The sequence below is a fragment of the Pipistrellus kuhlii genome, unplaced genomic scaffold, assembly GCF_014108245.1.
Source record: "Pipistrellus kuhlii isolate mPipKuh1 unplaced genomic scaffold, mPipKuh1.p scaffold_m20_p_22, whole genome shotgun sequence".
Lineage (NCBI taxonomy): Eukaryota > Metazoa > Chordata > Mammalia > Chiroptera > Vespertilionidae > Pipistrellus > Pipistrellus kuhlii.
The window spans coordinates 8763339-8782755 of NW_023425521.1; the positions used below are offsets into that span (position 1 = coordinate 8763339).

Here is a 19417-nt window from a genome sequence, read left to right on the forward strand (position 1 = left end):
TTTAACAATTTACAAAGTACCTTTCATAACAGCCTCGTAAAAATAATTTATTAGACTCACTCTACTGATGGAAAACCAAGGGTCCAAGAGATTGGGTAAATTGCCCAAGGTCCAGAGCTAATGAGTAGCAAAGCTGAGACTCAAATCTAGTCCTTCTGAGATTCTAAATGTTGTGCTATTCCCATGTCACACTGCCTATCCACGGGGACACAGCTCAATAAATAATCCCTCTGAGCCTAGTGTCAGTGTCTGTTAAATAGGGGTGAATGGATGGGAAGGAGCTGGATTAGATAAATTCCAAGGTCCTTTCCAATTCTCACATTCTGTACCCATAATTCTAGGTACCTTGGTTAGAATTTAACTGCTTCATGGAGTCTATGCTTCCTGTTCCTCAAAGAAGTGATCAAAAAGCTAATTCATATTAATTAGAGTAGAAATTTTGCAATAATGCAACCCTTTTCTCCTGGACTCATAGTCTTTCAATATATAGATTGGAAAAAAACACACACACCCCAACAAACCTTATTGACTCCTTTCTTACCTCAGTGTAACCCATACTGGCTGCAGCAATGAGGGCCTGCTGGATGGCCTGGCTCTTCTTAAACACCCCTTGCTGTTGGCTGGCCATTGTCCAGTCACACTGAATCAGAAACTTGACAACCTCCAGATGACCTCGGAGTGCAGCATGGACCAAAGCACACTGTCCATTCTTATCCAAGTGATCCACCTAAGAGAAGGGGACAGAGAAATCTGTGAGAATGAAGACTGGGGCTGTATCCCCACTCTAGTCACATCATCCCACTGCACAGCCTAGACCCGTGGTCGGCAAATTGCAGCTCGCGAGCCACATGCCACTCTTTGGCCCCTTGGATGTGGCTCTTCCACAAAACACCACAGCCTGGGCGAGTCTATTTTGAAGAAGTGACATTAGAAGAAGTTTAAGTTTAAAAAATTTGGCTCTCAAAAGAAATTTCAATTGTTGTACTGTTGATATTTGGCTCTGTTGACTAATGAGTTTGCCGACCACTGGCCTAGACTAATAAGAGTCAGTCTTTCCCATGACCTCAACCAACCTGAGAAAATTTAGAGGATACTCTCCTACTCAGCCTAAATCTCTACGGAGCCATAACTCTGGTAGAAGCCCCCTGGGGAGAACCTGGGGTGGGGGGAGCGGTTACAGGGTCAGGCTTTTGTTTTCACATCAAAAGAAACAAACAAACAAAAAACAAAACAAATAAAAAAACCTCCAGTTCCAGCTTTGTTTTCCTAAGGTATATTCTCCTTTGTCCTTAACTAGTTCTTTTCCAACCAAGATTTGAAAGACTTGTAGCTGTCTTGGTATCATGAAAGGAAAAAAAACAAAAACATTTTGAATCTCTCAATCAATCTCCTCCCCCCCTCGTCTTTCAAGGAAGTAAAATACCTTATATCATGAATCACACATTTGACCACCAAGCTTTGGCTTTCTTCTAGGGTGAGGGCAGAATCTCAAAGATTTGACCAAAATAGCTAGAGGTACTTGGACCTTAATGCTAGACTCAATTCCAGAAGCAGTTTTTACAATGCAGTGTTGGTTTAGGCCAATGGTCGGCAAACTCATTAGTCAACAGAGCCAAGTATCAACAGTACAACAATTGAAATTTCTTTTGAGAGCCAAATTTTTTAAACTTAAACTTCTTCTAATGCTACTTCTTCAAAATAGACTCGCCCAGGCTGTGGTATTTTGTGGAAGAGCCACACTCAAGGGGCCAAAGAGCTGCATGTGGCTTTCAAGCCGCAGTTTGCCGACCATGGGCTTAGGCTGAAAGAAGGGCCTGATGAAGACCAATCTACCAGAGCCTTTTCTGACAGGCAGGCAGGTTATCTTCCAGTGACAGAACATTTGAAACAAGTTCTCTATCTTATTTCCCCCAGCTTTAGGTCCACTCAGCCATTTGTTTAATAAATGTTTACTGAATGCCTACTATGTGCAAGGTGAATAAAAAGGTGAATAAGATAGTAAAATATAAATTCTGTGCTCAAAGATTTTCAAACAAGGTAGGGGAGATGTGACCAATATGGCAAACGCTTGTCCAACAACGGAGTTTATAATACCGTATTTTTCGGACCATAAGACGCACTTTTTTCCCCCAGAAGTGGGGGGAAAAAGTCCCTGCGTCTTATGGTCCAAATATAGCCTACACATATACTTTTAAAAAAAAGTTTTTTTACTTGCCCGGCTCTGTGTGGTCTCTGTGTGCTTGCCCGGCTCTAAAATGGTTCTAAATGCTGCCGTTTATTTTACAGGGTTGATTACATGTGTTTATGACTGTGATGTTGGGTTTTAATGCACATAAAATATTTTAGGACACTATTTGTTTCAGAATCTTTTTTTCTTCATTTCCCTTCTCTAAAAACTGGTGCGTCTTATGGTCCGGTGCGTCTTATGGTCCGAAAAATACGGTAAATACCATAAAAAGAGTAAATGTGCAATAAAATTTCAGAAAATTCTTAGCTAGAACCTGAAATAAATTTAGTCGGAAAGGTGTTATGGTCTGAATGTTTGTATCCCCCCAAATGATATGTTGGAATTCTAACCCGGATGGCATTAGAAAATAGGGCCTTTGGGGAATGATTAGGTCATGAGGGCAGAGCTCTCATGAATGGGATTGATGTCCTTATAAAGGGACCCCAGAGAGCTTGCTTGTCCCCTTCCACCATGTGAGGACACAGCAAGAAGGCGCTGTCTGTGAGCCAGGAAGCTCTCACTGGACATCGAATCTGTTGGCACCACCATCTTGGGGCTTAGCCTCCAGAACTGTGAGAAATAAATGTTGTTTATGAGCCACTCACTCTATGGTATTTTGTCACAGCACCCAAATGAACTTAGGTCTAAATTAATTCACTAATAGGAAAGGATTAATTCTAGTTTTTGTAAGGGAAGGGTACATAAAGGGGAAGTTTAAACTGCAAAATTGAGAGGGTCTTATGAAAGAATGGGTTAGGGATTTGAAAGGACACAGTACTCATATTAAAAGAGCTTCCAATGGTTAAATATGGGCCAATTTGAGCAACGAAATAAATCATAGTAGCAACGGTTATAGTTCATAGTATAAAATCAGTATCTAGAAATCCACTGTGCTAGAAATAATTGAATAAATACATGGGGGAGAAGTAACAGCTCTTCCTTATAATATAATTCCAATTAAAAATATTGAAGGAATGAGAGAAATAGAAAATCACTATTAGGCAAACCATAGCAGTAATTATTGCAGTAAGAATCACTGATGGGTCTTAAAATTAGTGGACAAAAGCATGAGAAACAAGTCTCAAAGCGTCTCCCTAAAATGTAATTCTTAATTAAAAAGGGAAGACAGTAACTTCACACTTGAGAAACCTGCAAGATACTACCTTAACAAAGCAACAGAAGTTAAAAGTATCACTTTGGTGGTATAACTGACAAAAATATATTCTAACAATGAGAAAATATCAAACTAAAATTCAAGAACTTTCTACAAAATAAATGGCTAATATTCTTCATTATTTCCTTAATGCAAAAGCCATGGGAGGGAGTATGAGGAGAGGACAGAAATCTTAGTGAACAGTTATATTAAGAGTAGGAAGAGAGAAGAGCAATCAGACAGGCAGGAAGGGTAATAGGATCATATTACAAGTTCTGAGAAGTATAATCAATACTAAGGGGTGAGAAATTAGAAAAAGTTACTTTATTTGGTGACTGGCAGTTGTTGGTGTATTTTGAGAGATTGGCTACATTTGAATGCCAGGAGACTGTGTTTTATTTATTTGTTTGTTTGTTTAATTGTTGACATTAATGTCTCTCATGTCTCTCCACCCTGCTCCAACCCCATCCCACCCTGGCCTTTATTCACATTATTGTCTGTGTCCAAGTGTGTTCTTTTTAAAAAGACTATTATTTATCAGGCACTAAATCAGATTGAGTTCATCTTTTTAAAAAAAGGCTTTCTTGTTTTTAATTATCCTATTTTCTGGATGAAACAAGTGAGACTGAGAGGGGTTCAATGACCTCTCCAAGCACTCACAGAAAGTAAGTGCAAATGTAGGCTTTGACCAAGTTGTATTTGATCCCAAATAATATAATTTTTAATGACTTGTCTCCTCCTTCTCTTATGGAAGCCACTCGGCAAGTAGTTAAGGAGTACTAAGTGAACAGAGCTAGCAAATACAGATGTGGTAGATATGGAAGGTAAGATATGGGCACTTTTGGTTAGCAGGAGAAAGGAAAATCTCTCTTTTGAGTTAGAGAAGACAGTCATAGATTTGTAGAAACTGGAGGAAAGGCAGTATAAATGTAGAAAAAGAATGAAATACAATGTGAGAGAATGAGCAACTTACTGAGATAAAAAATATAGGTGGAGGCCACTGTTTTGGAAAGGGAAGGAAATAGTTCCTTCCTAAGGCAGAAGTAAAGAGGTGTGTAGGCAAGGATTCTTAGTTTTCAGATATACATTGAGAGGAACTCAATCTTAGTAATGTAGGAGCGTAAAATAAGTTTGAGAGGGTACTGAAAAGAACACAAAAGATTTATACATCTACTGTGGGGAAAATAAGAGATGAATAAAATGACAGCGGAGCAGCAGGAAAGACCCCATTGAGATTAAAATGTGAATTCACAGCAACAGAAATAAGGCCCAATTATCATTCTATTTCTTGAGGTGTTCATTCTATTGAACAGGACTTTAGAGGTGGTCCATTACTGTGTCACCGTAAACATCAGAGGCTCAGGGATTCCACTGAGTCTCCCAGGTTCCAGTTCCCAAGGGAGTCTCAGGAGTCCCATTCTCTTCACTGGTAAAAACACTGGACACCTCAGAATGAGGTCATACTTATATTTCATATTACTTATATTTCATGGTAAAACCACCAAAATCCTCAGTTTGTTTTCAGGTCTGAAACAAAATACCACAAGGCTGTGATTTCCCCAGAGACCTCCATTTTGAGGCCAACACTTTTCTTTTCACCAATATTTTGAAACTGAGTTATTTTTTTTACATCAGTGGCTCTTGGATTACTATAAAGCAAACACATTTTTCAGAAAGGTTTTTAGAGAATTAAAATATACTAACAGAAACAGTCTGAGTCCCTCTGGTCAGTTTGAGGATAACCAGAGAGAACCACCTTCTCCCCATACCTCTTCGGTGGTGACCTTTAAGGATAGGAAGAGGGAGTCTGGTCTCTGTTCTTATCTCCATGGTTAGCTTATCTTTACACATGAAAGGCTGAGGCTGCAGGCACCATTCAGTTCAGATTTCCCATTGCAGTCTCCCTGCTCCTCCACCTCTTCCTTCCTTACTCTGAGCTCAGCAGAGAATTTCTTGGTTGTTAGGTAGAGACTTTTTGTGGCTGCTGCTAATGAGATTTTCTAAGTGCCCCTCAAATGGTTTAGGACTGTGTCCAGATGCAGTGTGGAGCTGGCATGCAAACACTGGGATGTCTGTGAAGCCCATCCTCCCTTCGATCTGCTCCCTAACAGGGTTTGATGTGCTCCACCTGGATTCATGAGGTGACACAGGAGGATAAGGATGACTACAGCAGGAAGAAAGACAAAGGGAAGAAAGGAGAGGCAGCGGAGCCAGACAGCCGTTACCTTGGCCCGTTTCCTGCACAGCAGCACAACGATGCTCAGGCAGCCCGCCGCTGCGGCGTAGCCCAGGGGCGTCAGGCCACTCTCAGAAGAGACGTCCACGTTGGCTCCAAACTCCAAGAGCAGGGCCACCATTTCTGTGTAACCGAGATGAGACTGGACACACAGAATTGGGGCATTATTTAAAACTTCTGTCCGATAATTAATGTTGGCACCTCCCAAAATCAGCAGTCGGCTGACCTAGAAATAAGTAAATAAAAATAACACTCAAAAAATATTAGTCATATCCTTTTAGTCATCTTTTTCTTTTTAAAAAAAATATATATTTTATTGATATTTTACAGAGAGGAAGAGAGAGAGGGATAGAGAGTTAGAAACATCGATGTGAGAGAATCATTGACCAGCTGCCTCTTGCACACCCCCTACTGGGGATGTGTCCGCAACCAAGGTACATGCCCTAGACCTGAATCGAACCCGGGACCTTTCAGTCCGCAGGCCAATGATCTATCCACTGAGACAAACTGGTTTCGGCTTAGTCATCTTTTATTAAGTCATCTGGGACCCCGTAATAGTGTCTAGTAGCATTTAATTAACCGCTTTGTTTTATAATTGTTATGTGTTCCTTTTTTCCAATTCCTTGCCTTGTGAAAGCAACATAAATGTCTTTTTACATAAACTATTTAATCACCAGAGAAAATGCCATCTGTACTGTAGTGGTGAATATAGTCTCCATCATTGAACTGTTGGTCAGAAAAACCCCTACCAAAACAAAAGCTACCTGAGATTGACTTACTCCCTAAAAGCAGCAGGACCTGATCCTATAAATCAGGGTTAACTACTATATAAGGTTAATAGTTTGCTCTTTAATTCACAGAATAAAATATAACATTTAAAACATATTATTGGCTTGGCTGGCATGATTCAGTGGTTGAACATCAACCTAGGTGCCAGGAGGTCACAGTTTGATTCCTAGTTGGGCCATATATTCGGGGTTGCAGGCTCAGTCCCCAGTGTGGGGCATGCAGGAGGCAGTCGATCTGTGATTCTCTCTCATCAATGATGTTTCCATCTCTCTCTCTCCCCCTTTCCCTTCCTCTCTGAAATAAAATATATTTAAAAAAATCCTATAGAATAAAAGCCTAATATACTAAGTGTCCTGTCATCCATTCAACCAATCAAAGCATAATATGTTAATGATATGCTAAGGCTGCTTAACTGCTAGATATGACGTGCATTGATCACCAGGGGGCAGAGAGTCAACGGGTTAACCATTTACTATGATGTGCATGATTATCAGGAGGCAGATGCTCCAATCAGTAGGTTAGTTTGCTGCTGGGGTTCAGCCCATCAGGACTGAGGGAAATGGGCCAGACATGCCCTGGAGCCCTTCCTTGTCCCTCCCCGGCCCTGATGATGAACCAGTGGGGTCCCTTGGCCTGGCCTGCACCCTCTCAGAATCCAGGAGACCTTGGGGGATGTTGGAGAGCCGGTTTTGGCCTGATCCTGCAGGCCAGGCCAAGGAACCCCACTGGTGCATGAATTTGTGGATTGGGCCTTTAGTTATCAATAAAAGGCTAATAGGAGACAGTCTAAGGCAAGTCAAAGCTCAATTAAATAGCCACTTAAATGTCCTCCTAATTCTATGTTTCAGTTAATTCTTTAATCTACGTAACTTGTATGCATTTACCTTTATATTTGGAGTGTAGAGATTTCTTAAAGATGCCAATGCCATGGACAGACCTTCTGTGCTGTAGGAGATCCAGAGACCTTGGAGGATGGAGGATGACACACCAACTTTTTTACTCAAACCCTGAAAAAAAAATATTGAGACAAGTCATTAGCCCTCCCCGCCTCCACACACACACAAATTTATGCTGGGGATCAAGCCCGAAACTCAGGCATGTGTCCTGCCTGGGAATCAAACCAATGACCTCCTGGTGCATGGGTTGATGCTCAACCACTAACCATACCCGCCAGGGCCTCTCCAAACTTTCTATTGTTCTTGAATGGAGGATTCTGAGGTCCTTGGAGATTTTACTACTAAGTGGAAGAAGCATGTCCAAGGATCTGTACTGAATTGCAATGTAAATGAGAAATAAACCTTTGTTAAGTCAATGGGATTTTGTAGGTTTATTACATTAGATAGCATTCCTCTCCATGATACACAGTGCAATGATCATGTCTGTTCACCCTCAGAAAAACAACAACATAGGTTGACTGCCATCAGCAACAAATTTTCTCTTGTATGGCTGGCCTAGTTCCCATGGCATGTACTAATGTTTGCCTCTTTCACATGGGCTTCTCCAAAAGGAAGTTAGAATAATTTGTTTTAAATTTTTTGTTGTTTGGGCAAGACTCTTTCACAGTTATTTTATCATTCTGCCAGTATCTGGGCCAAGAGAGAAGTTAAACCAGGAAATCCTGAGGGCAGGAAGATATTAACAATGAAGTTTGAGATCTAATAACTAGATCTTGGGAGGCATTCTTTTTAAAAACTTAAGCTACTTCTGCTTGCTTTATGCCTTTTAACGCACATTCTCCTAGTTATGTTCAAATCAGCAACATGTATTTAGCTTCTCTGAAAGATGTGGCAACTCACTCCTCTGCTTAGGGCCTACAAGTCTTGAATTTAAATTACCCTTGAATGTAAATTACCCTTTTTTTCTGCGTGATACCCAGGATAGTTTCAGTCATTCAGGGCGCCAAGTAAATTTTAAATGAGAAAGCCTAAGCTGTTTAGAGTAAAGCTGGATGTTCTCAGAACGTTGTGTAGTAATTTTTGCTTAGGGGAATTTGGGTAGATTTCCACTTCTGGTAATGGTTGATCTAGGTAATTTGGACAAACATTCCTGCTAAGGACAACTGGAAAAGCTGTATAAAATTTAATGCACATCCTCCTTGAAGACATGAAAGAACTACAAGTTGAAGAAGAATTGCTGGGCAAAGATATAGGATAGAATGAAGCCCAGAACAGTTGGGCTTCATTAGAGCTGCTTTCCCACGGGGTGTGTCTGCCAATTCTACAGTTACCTAGGATGCTTTTGATAGCTTTGGAATTTATAAGGTGAAACTATTCTGAATGATGCTTTTGTAATGGTAGATACATGATATTACACATTTGGTAAAATCCATAGAATTATAAACACACACAATGAATCCTTATGTAAATTATGGACTTCAGTTAATATGTCGATATAGGCTCATCAACTATAACAAATGTCCCACATCAGTGCAAGATTTTAATAATAGGGGAAATGTGGTGGGGGGAATGGGTATATGAAAACAAACTGTATTTTCTGTAAACCTAAAATTGCTCTAAGAAGTAAAACATACTAATTAAAAAACAGAAGCCTGGGCTATACTCCAGAATAATGAATAATGGTCTCTGGGAGTAAGGCTCAGAAATATGTGTATGTGCTCAAAGTTCCCCAGGAGAATCTAATGTACAATAGTCCCCCCTTATTCATGGTTTTATTTACTGTGGTTTTAGTTACTTGTCATAATTTGCAGTCTGAAAATATTAAATGGAAAATTCCAGAAATAAACAATTCATGTTTTAAATTGTGCATCATTCTTATTAGCATGATGATATCTCGCAGTCCTGCTCCATCATGCTGAGATGTGAATCATCTCTCTGCCCAGTGTATCCACGCTGTATGCAATACCTGCCCAGTAGTCATGTTAGTAGTGGCCACAGTTATCAGATTGACTGTGGTGGTATTTCAATGCCTGTGTTCAGGTAACCCTTATTTTACTTAAAATGGCCTCAAAGCACAAGAGTAGGGATGCTTGTGATTCAAATACATCAAAGAGAAGGTGTAAAATACTTCCTTTAAGTGAAAAGATGGAAGTTCTTGACTTAAAAAAATCAAAAAGTATGATGAAGTTGTTAATCTCTACAGTAAGGACAAATCTTTTTTGTGAACAAGGAAAATGAAATTGTATTAGTTTTGTAGGGTCAACTGCAAAAGTTATGATCCTAGTGTGTGTAAGTGCTTAGTTAAGATAGACAAGATGTTAAATTTGTGGATGGAAAACATGAATAGAAAACAACAAGTTATACCAGAAAGCATGAAGCCTGTATGAAAACTTTCACAAGGCATCCCCTGAAACAAGTGACATCTAGTCATTTACCACAAGTAGAGAATGGTTACACAAACTCAGGAGGAGGTTTGGACTAAAAAATATAAAAATTACCAGAGAGGTTACATTCACTGATGAAGAAGCTCCGCTGGGGGTCTTGGAATGTATCCCCTTTGGATAAAAGAGGACTACTGTATGCACAAGTTGAAAACCATTGATCTAGATCTCTTGATAAATCTCAAATATACATAGAATTATATAACAACTGTGATACTATTTGTGACATGTTTAAAAATAATGAAATAATTCTTTATATTGTTTATGAATATATATCTATGTTGGAAAAGTATAAATTATGGATGAGAAGAACACATATTAACTCCAGGGTAGAAATTATCTCTGAGAAGGGAGAGAAATGGGTAAGAGAAGGATACAAAGGGGACTTTTATTGTATTTGTTTCTTAAACATAAAGAAAAAGACTTGAAGCAAACATGGACAAATCTTAACATCTTTAAAAATGGTACAGTACTTGATTATTCAATTATTTCTGCTTTCTTATGTGTTTGATATATTTCATAATAAAAAAATAGGAACAGGGACATCTTGTCTCCTAAGATGAGAGAAAGAAAGGTAAGAATTGATAATGATATAAACTGATTTACTGGTGAGAGGAGGAGAGTAGTTTAAAAAGTCACACTCGATTGCTTTATTTTTTCAGTGACTCATAAGTCAGTCTGTTTAGTTAGTTGACTTGGTTAAGAGCTAGAGGAGAAAAAATGGGAAAAGGAGTTGGTAGTTAACTTCAATTAAATAGTCCAGTAAAGAGATCACAAAACAGCACTCAGTCCCAGTGAGGATGGAATAAATACAGAGGAAATAAGTCTGAAATATAGAGCTAGATTCTAGGATTTGTGGTAAAGTTTTCCTTGTACTCCGGACTTGTTAGTTTACTGATTTCTTCTGCTTGGTGGGGTCGACCCTTTGCTCTTAAGAGTTCAGTTTAGTGAAACTCAAGTTGACAAAGGTGACAGGCAGATTCCATTACCAAGAAGAAGGTAGCAAACACCCCACATAATTCTAAACTGATGGATTCTTAAAGAGACCTTAGGCTCAGACAACTAGAAAAAGGTCTTTTTAGTATCTATAACTATTGCTCAGGCAAGAAGGGATCTTGTTTTGTCAGAGATGAATGGTAATGGAGTCCCTTTCTTAAATATTTGTTAGAATCTAAATTTATAACACTTTACTAGCTGGTAGGAAACTTGATCAGTATTTTTGAATATTTCCTGAAGAAAAAGAAAGCATGAAGAAGCAAGAGCAATCTCATCTTAGGGATCTTAACTATAGCTCAGGTATCTTAAGATCATGGCAAAAACTAACCTTGGGAGGTTATTTAATGTGATACTATTTGTGCCAAAATAATGAAATAAGGCAAGTCATTTACAAATATATTGGCAATCGCTGCTCTAAATGTCTACTTATAGTACTTTCCCCGTGTCCAACAGTTCTGTTCTGGTAAGAAATGCTATAGGATTGACCAATCCAAGGAACATTTTAGAAGGTAGCATTTAGGGAACTAATGTAAGAGCATTCCAAAATCATTCCAGTGAATAGACCCAAACCAGTGAAACACCCTGCATCACAAACTAGATTAAAATATCTCTGGCCACAATTTACAAACACCCTGCTTTCTTTTCATAGATTAAAAAAAAATCTAAATAGCAATGAGAGGATTATGAAAGAATTGTAAGTGCTTAATATCATTGGTCATTAGGGAAATACAAATTAAAATCACAGTAAGAAACTACTTCATATCCACTAATATGGCTAAATTATATTTTGTGGCATAGTGCATATGATTGTCTTAATATCAAGAAAAGATAATACAATGTTTAACAAGTATTGGCAAATGTTTAAAAAAGCTGAACACTCATACATTGCCGGTGGGATTGTGAAAAAGTACAGCCACTTTAAAAAACAGACTGGCAATTCCTCTTCTAGATATTAATATATATCCGAGAAGTGAAGACATCCTCACAAAAACCTGAACAATAACACTGTAAATGTGCTCAGTGCCACTGAGTTGTTCACTTTAAAACAGCTAATTTTATTTTAAAAAAACTAAAAAGGGGGATATCTGTACACTAATGTTCATAGCAGCATTATTTATAATAGCCAAAAAGTAGAAACAACCTGAATGTTCAACTAGTGAATGAATAAACAAAATAGATTATTTGGCAGTAAGAATTAATCAAGTATTGATATAGGCTACAGCATGGATAAACCCTGAAAACTTCATGCTAAGTGAAGAAAGCCACACACAAAAGATCACATATTGTATAATTCCATTATATGAAATGTCCAGAAAAGTCAAATCTATAGAAAGAAAGTAGATGGGTGGGTTGCCATAAGCTAGATGCAGCATGTAGAGTATCTTCAAATGGGCTCAAAGATTATTTCTAGGGTAAAGGTACAAATAGTGGTGATAGTTACACGTCTCGACTTATACTAATTGTCACTGACTTGTATGAGTAAAATGAGTGAATTTTATGATATATAAATTAGATCCCAATAAAGTTGTTAGGAGCAAAAAGAATGAAAAGGGCTCCATAGCCAGCCTAATCTCCAGAATCACAGTCCCACAACCTCAGATTTTTAGACTGATTAATGACATGATATGTACTTTTTCACAAAGATAATTAAAATAAGGGAAATTTAAAATTAATTGGAAACAAATATAAATTGGGCTACATGTCACTACTGATAAGAGGTTCTAAGTGGCATAGAGTCATTTTTGCCTTTTCATGACCTGCAGCCGATGGGCACTGAGAATTCTAGCAGTCTGGAGGAAACCAAAGCCTATCAACAGGGAGCACTCTGCATTTAAAAGACCCTAAAAGTGCAGCATCAGGAGAACCGTAGTCCAAGTCTACATTCTTCTACTTGCAGTCATGTCAACACCTATGCTGTACACCCAAGTATTTATGGCCTGAATCACACAGGGAGCCACTCTTATCTTAGGCAACCATGTTGTCTGTAGCAACATAAGATAAAACTGTGCCAATGATGGGTGTATGGTTAAAATGTAGGTCTCTATGCACTGGATACAGTCACAGGGGGTCAAACAAAACTTCTTATCATTTACCTGTTAATGTGATGTTCATTTTATGGTACAGAAAAGACAAGCATAAATTGCTTTGCATCTGATCCTAGGCAGACAGTGATGCTGAAAGCTTAAGAGTTCAAAGTGGTAATGCTTAAAAGTTAAATTTCCTAACTGAAGAATAATTATCTCAGAATTTCTCAAAATAGCAGATACTTTTTGGTCCATTTCAAAGAGAAAGGAGCCACCTTGCCTGTAATTTTAGTACCACTCTGCTCCCACTTATCATTGGGTGAGATAAAAAAATTTTTTTTTAAGTACAGTGATTTTTCAGAGAAGAAAATTATGATTCAAATAAAGGACCTGTCACTGTGGGTTCACATCCGTCTATCTGATGAACAGCCTTCTCTGGCTGTGTGCTTACATACGGGAAAGATTTGCTAGGCTCTTTGAATTGTTTTTCCTGCCATCTTTCTCTCTGAAGAGAACTGATTTATCTTAAACAGTATCTCCTGGAGGAAGTCCAACCCAGAGAACTGTTTAAGATACCTGTATCTTTCAATCCTGAGCCAGGAAAAGCAGTCTGAAGAGACTGTAAGGACTTCCAGAAAAATCAGAACATTTCTTCCTTGACCTTTATGTTTTTACCCTATACCAGTGTTTCCCAAACTTTTGACATATGTGTACCCCTTTTATAATTTTCGTAACACTGAGTACCCCTTGTCAAAAAAAAAAGAAAAAAAAAAAAGGATGTATTAGGCGCAGCTAAGCACGGTGCAGTGCATATCCCCACCAAACTCCGGTGCAATTCGTACTCCCACCAAACTCTCCCCGTACCCCTGGGGGTACGCGTACCACGCTTTGGGAAACACTGCCCTATACTATTATGAACACTAAAAATTCCTTGAGATTAGGGTCTGCATCTTTATTGTTTTTGCAGCACTAGTACCTAGGACAATGCCTCAGTAACCGCTGAGTAAAAAATGCATTTGTGCACAAACAGTGAATGATATACTCTCCTCTGGGTCCTCCCTTCCAGCCTTGTGAATGTTGAGAGATGAGAGCTGATGTTATAGAGTGCTTAAAAGTTTTGAAACTACTGGGAGAAAAATTGGGATTATAATCTGAAGAGAGAATGGTTCCAGATGCTTTGAACATCACAGCACTAGAAATACTAAAATCTTCACTAAAAGAATTATGAGGCCCTGGTCAGGCAGTTCAGTTGGTTAGAGTGTTGTGGGTTCAATCCTTGGTCAAGGCACATACAAGAATCAACCAATGAATGGCTTAATAAGTGGAACAGTAGGTTGATGTTTCTCTCTCTCTCAAATCAATAAGATACAAAAAACAATTTAAAAAAAAAAGATTTATAAGAAAGTTGAAACAGTGCTTCCTCTCAGTGATTTTTTTAGATACTGTGAAAATCTGCAACTGCTACAACATGACTGTCCTCAGGAGATCATAGGTCATATATTGAATATACATCTATATGCTTCTCATCTAAATGATTATGCATGTACATTTCCTGGAAAGCACAACAGTTCTTTAAACTGGGTTGACAAATGAGATTTTCTTTCCAAATGCTTAGGGAGGAACAGTCATACTTTTCAGGACATGGACTGGCTTTGCAACACAATAATTTCAGAAAGCAAGGACTTTACTAAAATGACAGTAGCTTGAAAAATACTGTTAAGAAAAGCCTGCTGGAGATGTAAAGAAAAAAACCTCTGACTTCTCTAGTTACCTTAAAAATGTGGGCTTTGAGGATGTGATGTCCCAGTTCAATAGTCTGCTGTCGGTTTAGTTTTCCCTCTTGGCGGGAAAACCAAAAGGCAAGTAATGTGTGACCACTCCTGAAAAGAAAAAGAAACTCATTTTAGAAATGTTAATATACCAATTCTTCTTTGGGTGGAGGACTGTTCAGGTCTAGCCAAACCTCCAAGATTCTGTCTCATTCAACCAGTTTCTTAGGAAAGGATACTTGCAACTGGGCAAAGAATGAGTATTGAAAAGTTCCTAGCTTTTACCAGTCCTTTACCCAAATCACACGTGTGAATATCACAAAATGTCATTTCTAGTTAGCTTACACCCATCCCACACACAGATGGCATGAAAAGATTTTCATTTTTATTTTTTGTCTCTGTTAACTACTTTATTTCACCCATGCTTTAAATGTCAGCGTTCCTCAGGATCTCATTTTTGGTCCTGGTCTGTCCTCTAATTAGCTCATCCATCCTCTGAGCCTTCACCACCACCTGCATCCTGTATCTTTTTCTCAAGTTAGACTTCTCAGCCTTAGATCAGTATACATCCAACTGACTATTGGATTTCTGCACCTGGAGGTCCCAGAGTACCTCAAATTCAAACAGGATTAATAACCTCTTCCCTAAGTGAAGTATTCTCTGGTCAGCAGCTATCTTCCCTTTCCTTCCAGTAGAGGAAAAGGAGTAGTTTTTCTTTGGAACGACCATTATATATATACTTTATATGTTTTATACAGTGTCTACCACCCTTCCATGTGCTCTCTCCTCTACTAGACTGAAGGTTTCCTGCTGGCATCCATTCCTCCAGATCTTATTAACAGATTCCCACTCTGTGATGAAAGAGAAAACCCCTTTTCTGCCTCTGCATGCTGTGTTATCTGCCCCTGTAGCCCAGAACTATTGTGGCCCTCTTGTGGTCATGTGGCAGCTACTCTAAGACAAAGCCAAATGAAGAATTAAGCTAAGAGAATTGCAGAAATATAGCACCTGAGCCCTCACTGTACAGCATTAGGAGCTGGCTAATTTTGAACTTCTTGTTATATGAAGTATCTAAAAATTTGTTATTTAATCCATTTGAGTTAGAATTTTCTATTTCTTCTAGCTCAAAGCATCCTAATGAAATACTCCTTGAAGTATGAATGTATGTATGGATAGGTATGTGTGTTTGCATGTGTATATATCGAGGGTTATGTGTGTTTCTGTTTACATTTATGACAGAAATTCTGAGTGATTTATGTTCTTCAAAGCAGCTAGCACAGCATATTGCATATAAAAATTTCCCATAAAATTTTTTGGAAGCAAAAGAAAACTGGGCATTAAAGAAATGACATCTGACCGCCTTTGGGATGTATCTTCTCACCACACTGGCTCTAGCTCTGTGGACACAGAACTCTCTGTGGGACTGTATTACTTTAAGTAACTCTGCTTCCCACCAGGTTAGTCCTAATGCCACTGGTAATACCATTCTTCTATTCCTTTCATTTGAAGTGTCATAGAAAAGGGAAATGAACCCAATTTCAATTTAAAATCCAGTGAATTAATCCAACAGAAGGAAAAAGTAGCAAGTGAATTTTTGTTGGTAACACTTCCTTGAGAGGAAGCCCAAATGTCTACTGGACGATATTCTTTCATATTGAATACTGGCTACTCTGCCAGGTTTATATTTGAGATATCTCACACTAAAGCCTAAAAAACAAACATGTTTTTTATTTCTTGGTTTTTGTTTTTGTTAAGTTTCAGTAAGATTTCCCATCTTACAGGAATCATCTCATGGAGATTTCATTCCAATAAGATTAAAAAATAATTTTACCACGTTCTAATCTCGAGCTTCATAGAATTTCTGAATTCAAGTGGTTACCTGATTGGATAAGATGAACCACAATTGCAGGGAAGTTATTTAAGTGAGAGAATATCTCAGACAAGGACAGCCTTCATGGAACCATCAGTATCCTCCCTGGTATAAGAATTATTACTCTAAATAACTCATCCATAGCTGTACATAGTAACTAGAACTCCTGAATACAGGCCTCTGATCCACCACCTATGCTTCAGGTAATTAACGAAAATCCATGCTTATCAGAATTAAGGGGGAGGGGGGAAGTTCATGTCTTGACAAGAAAATGAAATTTCAGTTAGACACAAAATTGACTTTGCCCTAGTGCCTTCATTTTACTACCATAACTAAGAAATCCTAGTAAGACATTTGCATTTCTCTAGTATACATTTTAGATAGCTACAGAAACTAGCTAAAGTACTGCTTGCTTTGTTGTTGCTCATCAGGCACACAGGAGAAACAACAAGCAATATAGGCCAAGAGAAAGATGAAGGAGACACTGTAATTCTTTTCTTTTTAGACATAATAAAATTACATTACTCATAAGAGAATGACCGATCAGTTCACTGAACTCAAAGCTTATGGTGTTCAGGATACAAAGGGTAAAAGCAATTTACAATATATGTTGGCATTTCCATTTATGCCTTACTGTTCTAATAAAATATGGTGCCCCTGGCTAACCTATGGTCTGGATGTGTTACACCACATTTATCAACATTTATGTGTATTTTTCTTATCACTTTCTTATTCCTGAACTCAATTCCTTTTGACTCCTAGTCTTATTATTATCTAAGATCACCAGTACCCTCTTAATTGGTTTTCTTTAGCCTGTGATTTTGTTTCTATTTTCTCCCTCTAGCCTTAGGACAAGTGATACTCACCCTTGGACAACTGTGGATTACAAGGCAGTGAGGAGCTATCCTTGAATGATAACCCTATTTCCCTAGACCTCAAAAGTTGAGAGCAATGAGGTCTCTTAGAAGAAAAAAACCTTTTCTAAAGAAAGAATCACCCTCCCTCCACCACTGCACATTTAGCAGTTTGGAAGTTAAATAACTTGTTTTATACAAAACATATAATGGCACTATATTTGTTTTTCTAATAGATTTTCACTTAGTGTTCTCCCCACTCCCTCGGGAGATAGCTAGCCCTTAAGTTTCTATTTGTAGCATTGAACATGCTAACAGATGGAATCAAATATTTCTAGTATGGATGTTTTCTCCATTGTTCTAATCATAGTCACTAATGTATAGTCACATAGATTTCATTAGCTCTTGGAATGACAAACTTTATATACAACACTTTGGTGTTTCAGAGAAATAACACCAAAGTGTTCTGATATTCCTCTGTGTAGTGCTCAGATGTAATAAAGTGGTTTAGTCATAGCCAGCTGGCAAGGAACTGGTTGCAATCTAAAGCCTATCTTATTTATCTCATAATTTGGACTGAAATAATGTTTGCTGCTGTAAAATGTCTTTGTTATAGAGGCAAATGTGGAGAATTACTTAGGGAGATCCAGTGAGACCAATGTCATGGGGCAGAGATAGGTAGCAGCCTACAAATGATTTGTGCTCCTTTGCGCAGTCAAGAGCTGTGGTGCAGTGGCTACTTTGCCAGGTACCTTGCATTCACATTCAAGAGGGTAATGTGATTGAATTCTGGCTAATGGAATACAGGCAGAAATTACATTCATTGCTTCAGACTTGGCCCAGAAAAATCTCCTTTGACTTCTACAACCTTACTGTTTCCTGTTTCTCCTTCTAACTCTAATATTACTCTTATAAATTATTATTTGGTTCATCACTTTATTCTAATATTAAATATATTCTGTTATCATGCTTCTAAACTTCCTGCTTTATACTCTTAATTGGAGTAATCTTGTTTAATCCTATGGCTTCTACTGTTAGTTTTTCACTGATAACTCCTAAATCCATAACTCTGTGTCCGAGTTTTCCCTTTTCCAAAGTCACATGTTTAAATATATTTGTGCATCTTCTCTTGGAGGTAATTCATTATAAACATGTCCAACATAGGACTCACCTTCTCCCCATAGCCTATTCTTTCTCCTGCTGTTGCTTATGCTAAGACCCCTCCTCCAGTCAGAATGCTCTGTCCGTCCGTAGCTTAACTATGTTACGCTGCTCAGGGTAAGTGTTTAAGTCACTTTTGATCCCTCCACCCTTACCTTCCACACACTCATAAACACCAAGTGCTGTGGAGTATCTCCAAAATGTCTCTCCCATGCATACCAGGCTCTCTATTCTTACATTACAGGTCCGTGGCATTTCTCACTTAGACAGATAGGGCCATATACCACTTGTCAGAGCTGTTTTTCACATCATCAGAGTTATCTGATCATTGTCTCCTCCTCCTCAAAATTATAGAGATTCGTTATTATCTACAGAATAAAATGGTAAGGTCTTAAATATGGTTTTCAAGGCTTTTTTTTTTTTTCCCCTAGCCACAATCCTATCAGTCTTTCTGACCATCACAACTTCTTTCAATTCCCCAAAGGCACTTTGCATCTCACACTTGCACTGTGGCCCTATTGTTGGTTGCTATGTGCCTGACCTCCCTTTAAAGGTTCAGGCTTTAATGCTGGGGATGTCTTATTCACCTAAGTTTCTTTAGGGTATAGCATAGTCCTTGTTGTAGAAGTCCAATAAAAGTTCCATAATGAATAAATGCTAAGCAGATGGGTTCCAGGAAGAGCAACATGAGGACTTCTAAGTCTACTTTCTAACCTATTACCCAATTCAGCTTTGAATTTGTGGGCATCTCTGTTGCCATTGTTCAACTGTGAAATGAGTGTGACTATGACTCAAATATTGAGAATAGATTGACAATCCTTATCTTTTTCACCTCTCACTTAAAAAATTCTGCCTGCATTTAAACTTTGGTGATTGCTGCCTTACAGTCTGCTTGATGCTATCAATTTTCAGCAAATAACACCCACACTTCTTTCCTTCCTCTTTAGCTTATCAGTTAGAAACTGCTTTGGTATGTTCTTCTCATGGATTTCTCATGGATC

At 38.4% G+C, this 19417-nt stretch overlaps 1 protein-coding gene across 8 annotated transcripts in view; it reads right to left on the reverse strand.

The window, feature by feature from the left end:
* TANC2 (tetratricopeptide repeat, ankyrin repeat and coiled-coil containing 2) overlaps window positions 1-19417 on the reverse strand; it is a 247611-nt gene that overhangs the window by 30903 nt on the left and 197291 nt on the right. For all 8 annotated transcript variants that reach the window (XM_045586331.1, XM_045586332.1, XM_036450637.2 and 5 more), the window contains 4 exons: window positions 14534-14642; window positions 7290-7412; window positions 5606-5842; window positions 542-727 (listed from right to left, as the gene is read on the reverse strand). In XM_045586331.1, coding sequence (XP_045442287.1) covers window positions 542-727; window positions 5606-5842; window positions 7290-7412; window positions 14534-14642 — 655 coding nt within the window. The remainder of the gene's footprint in view (window positions 1-541; window positions 728-5605; window positions 5843-7289; window positions 7413-14533; window positions 14643-19417) is intronic.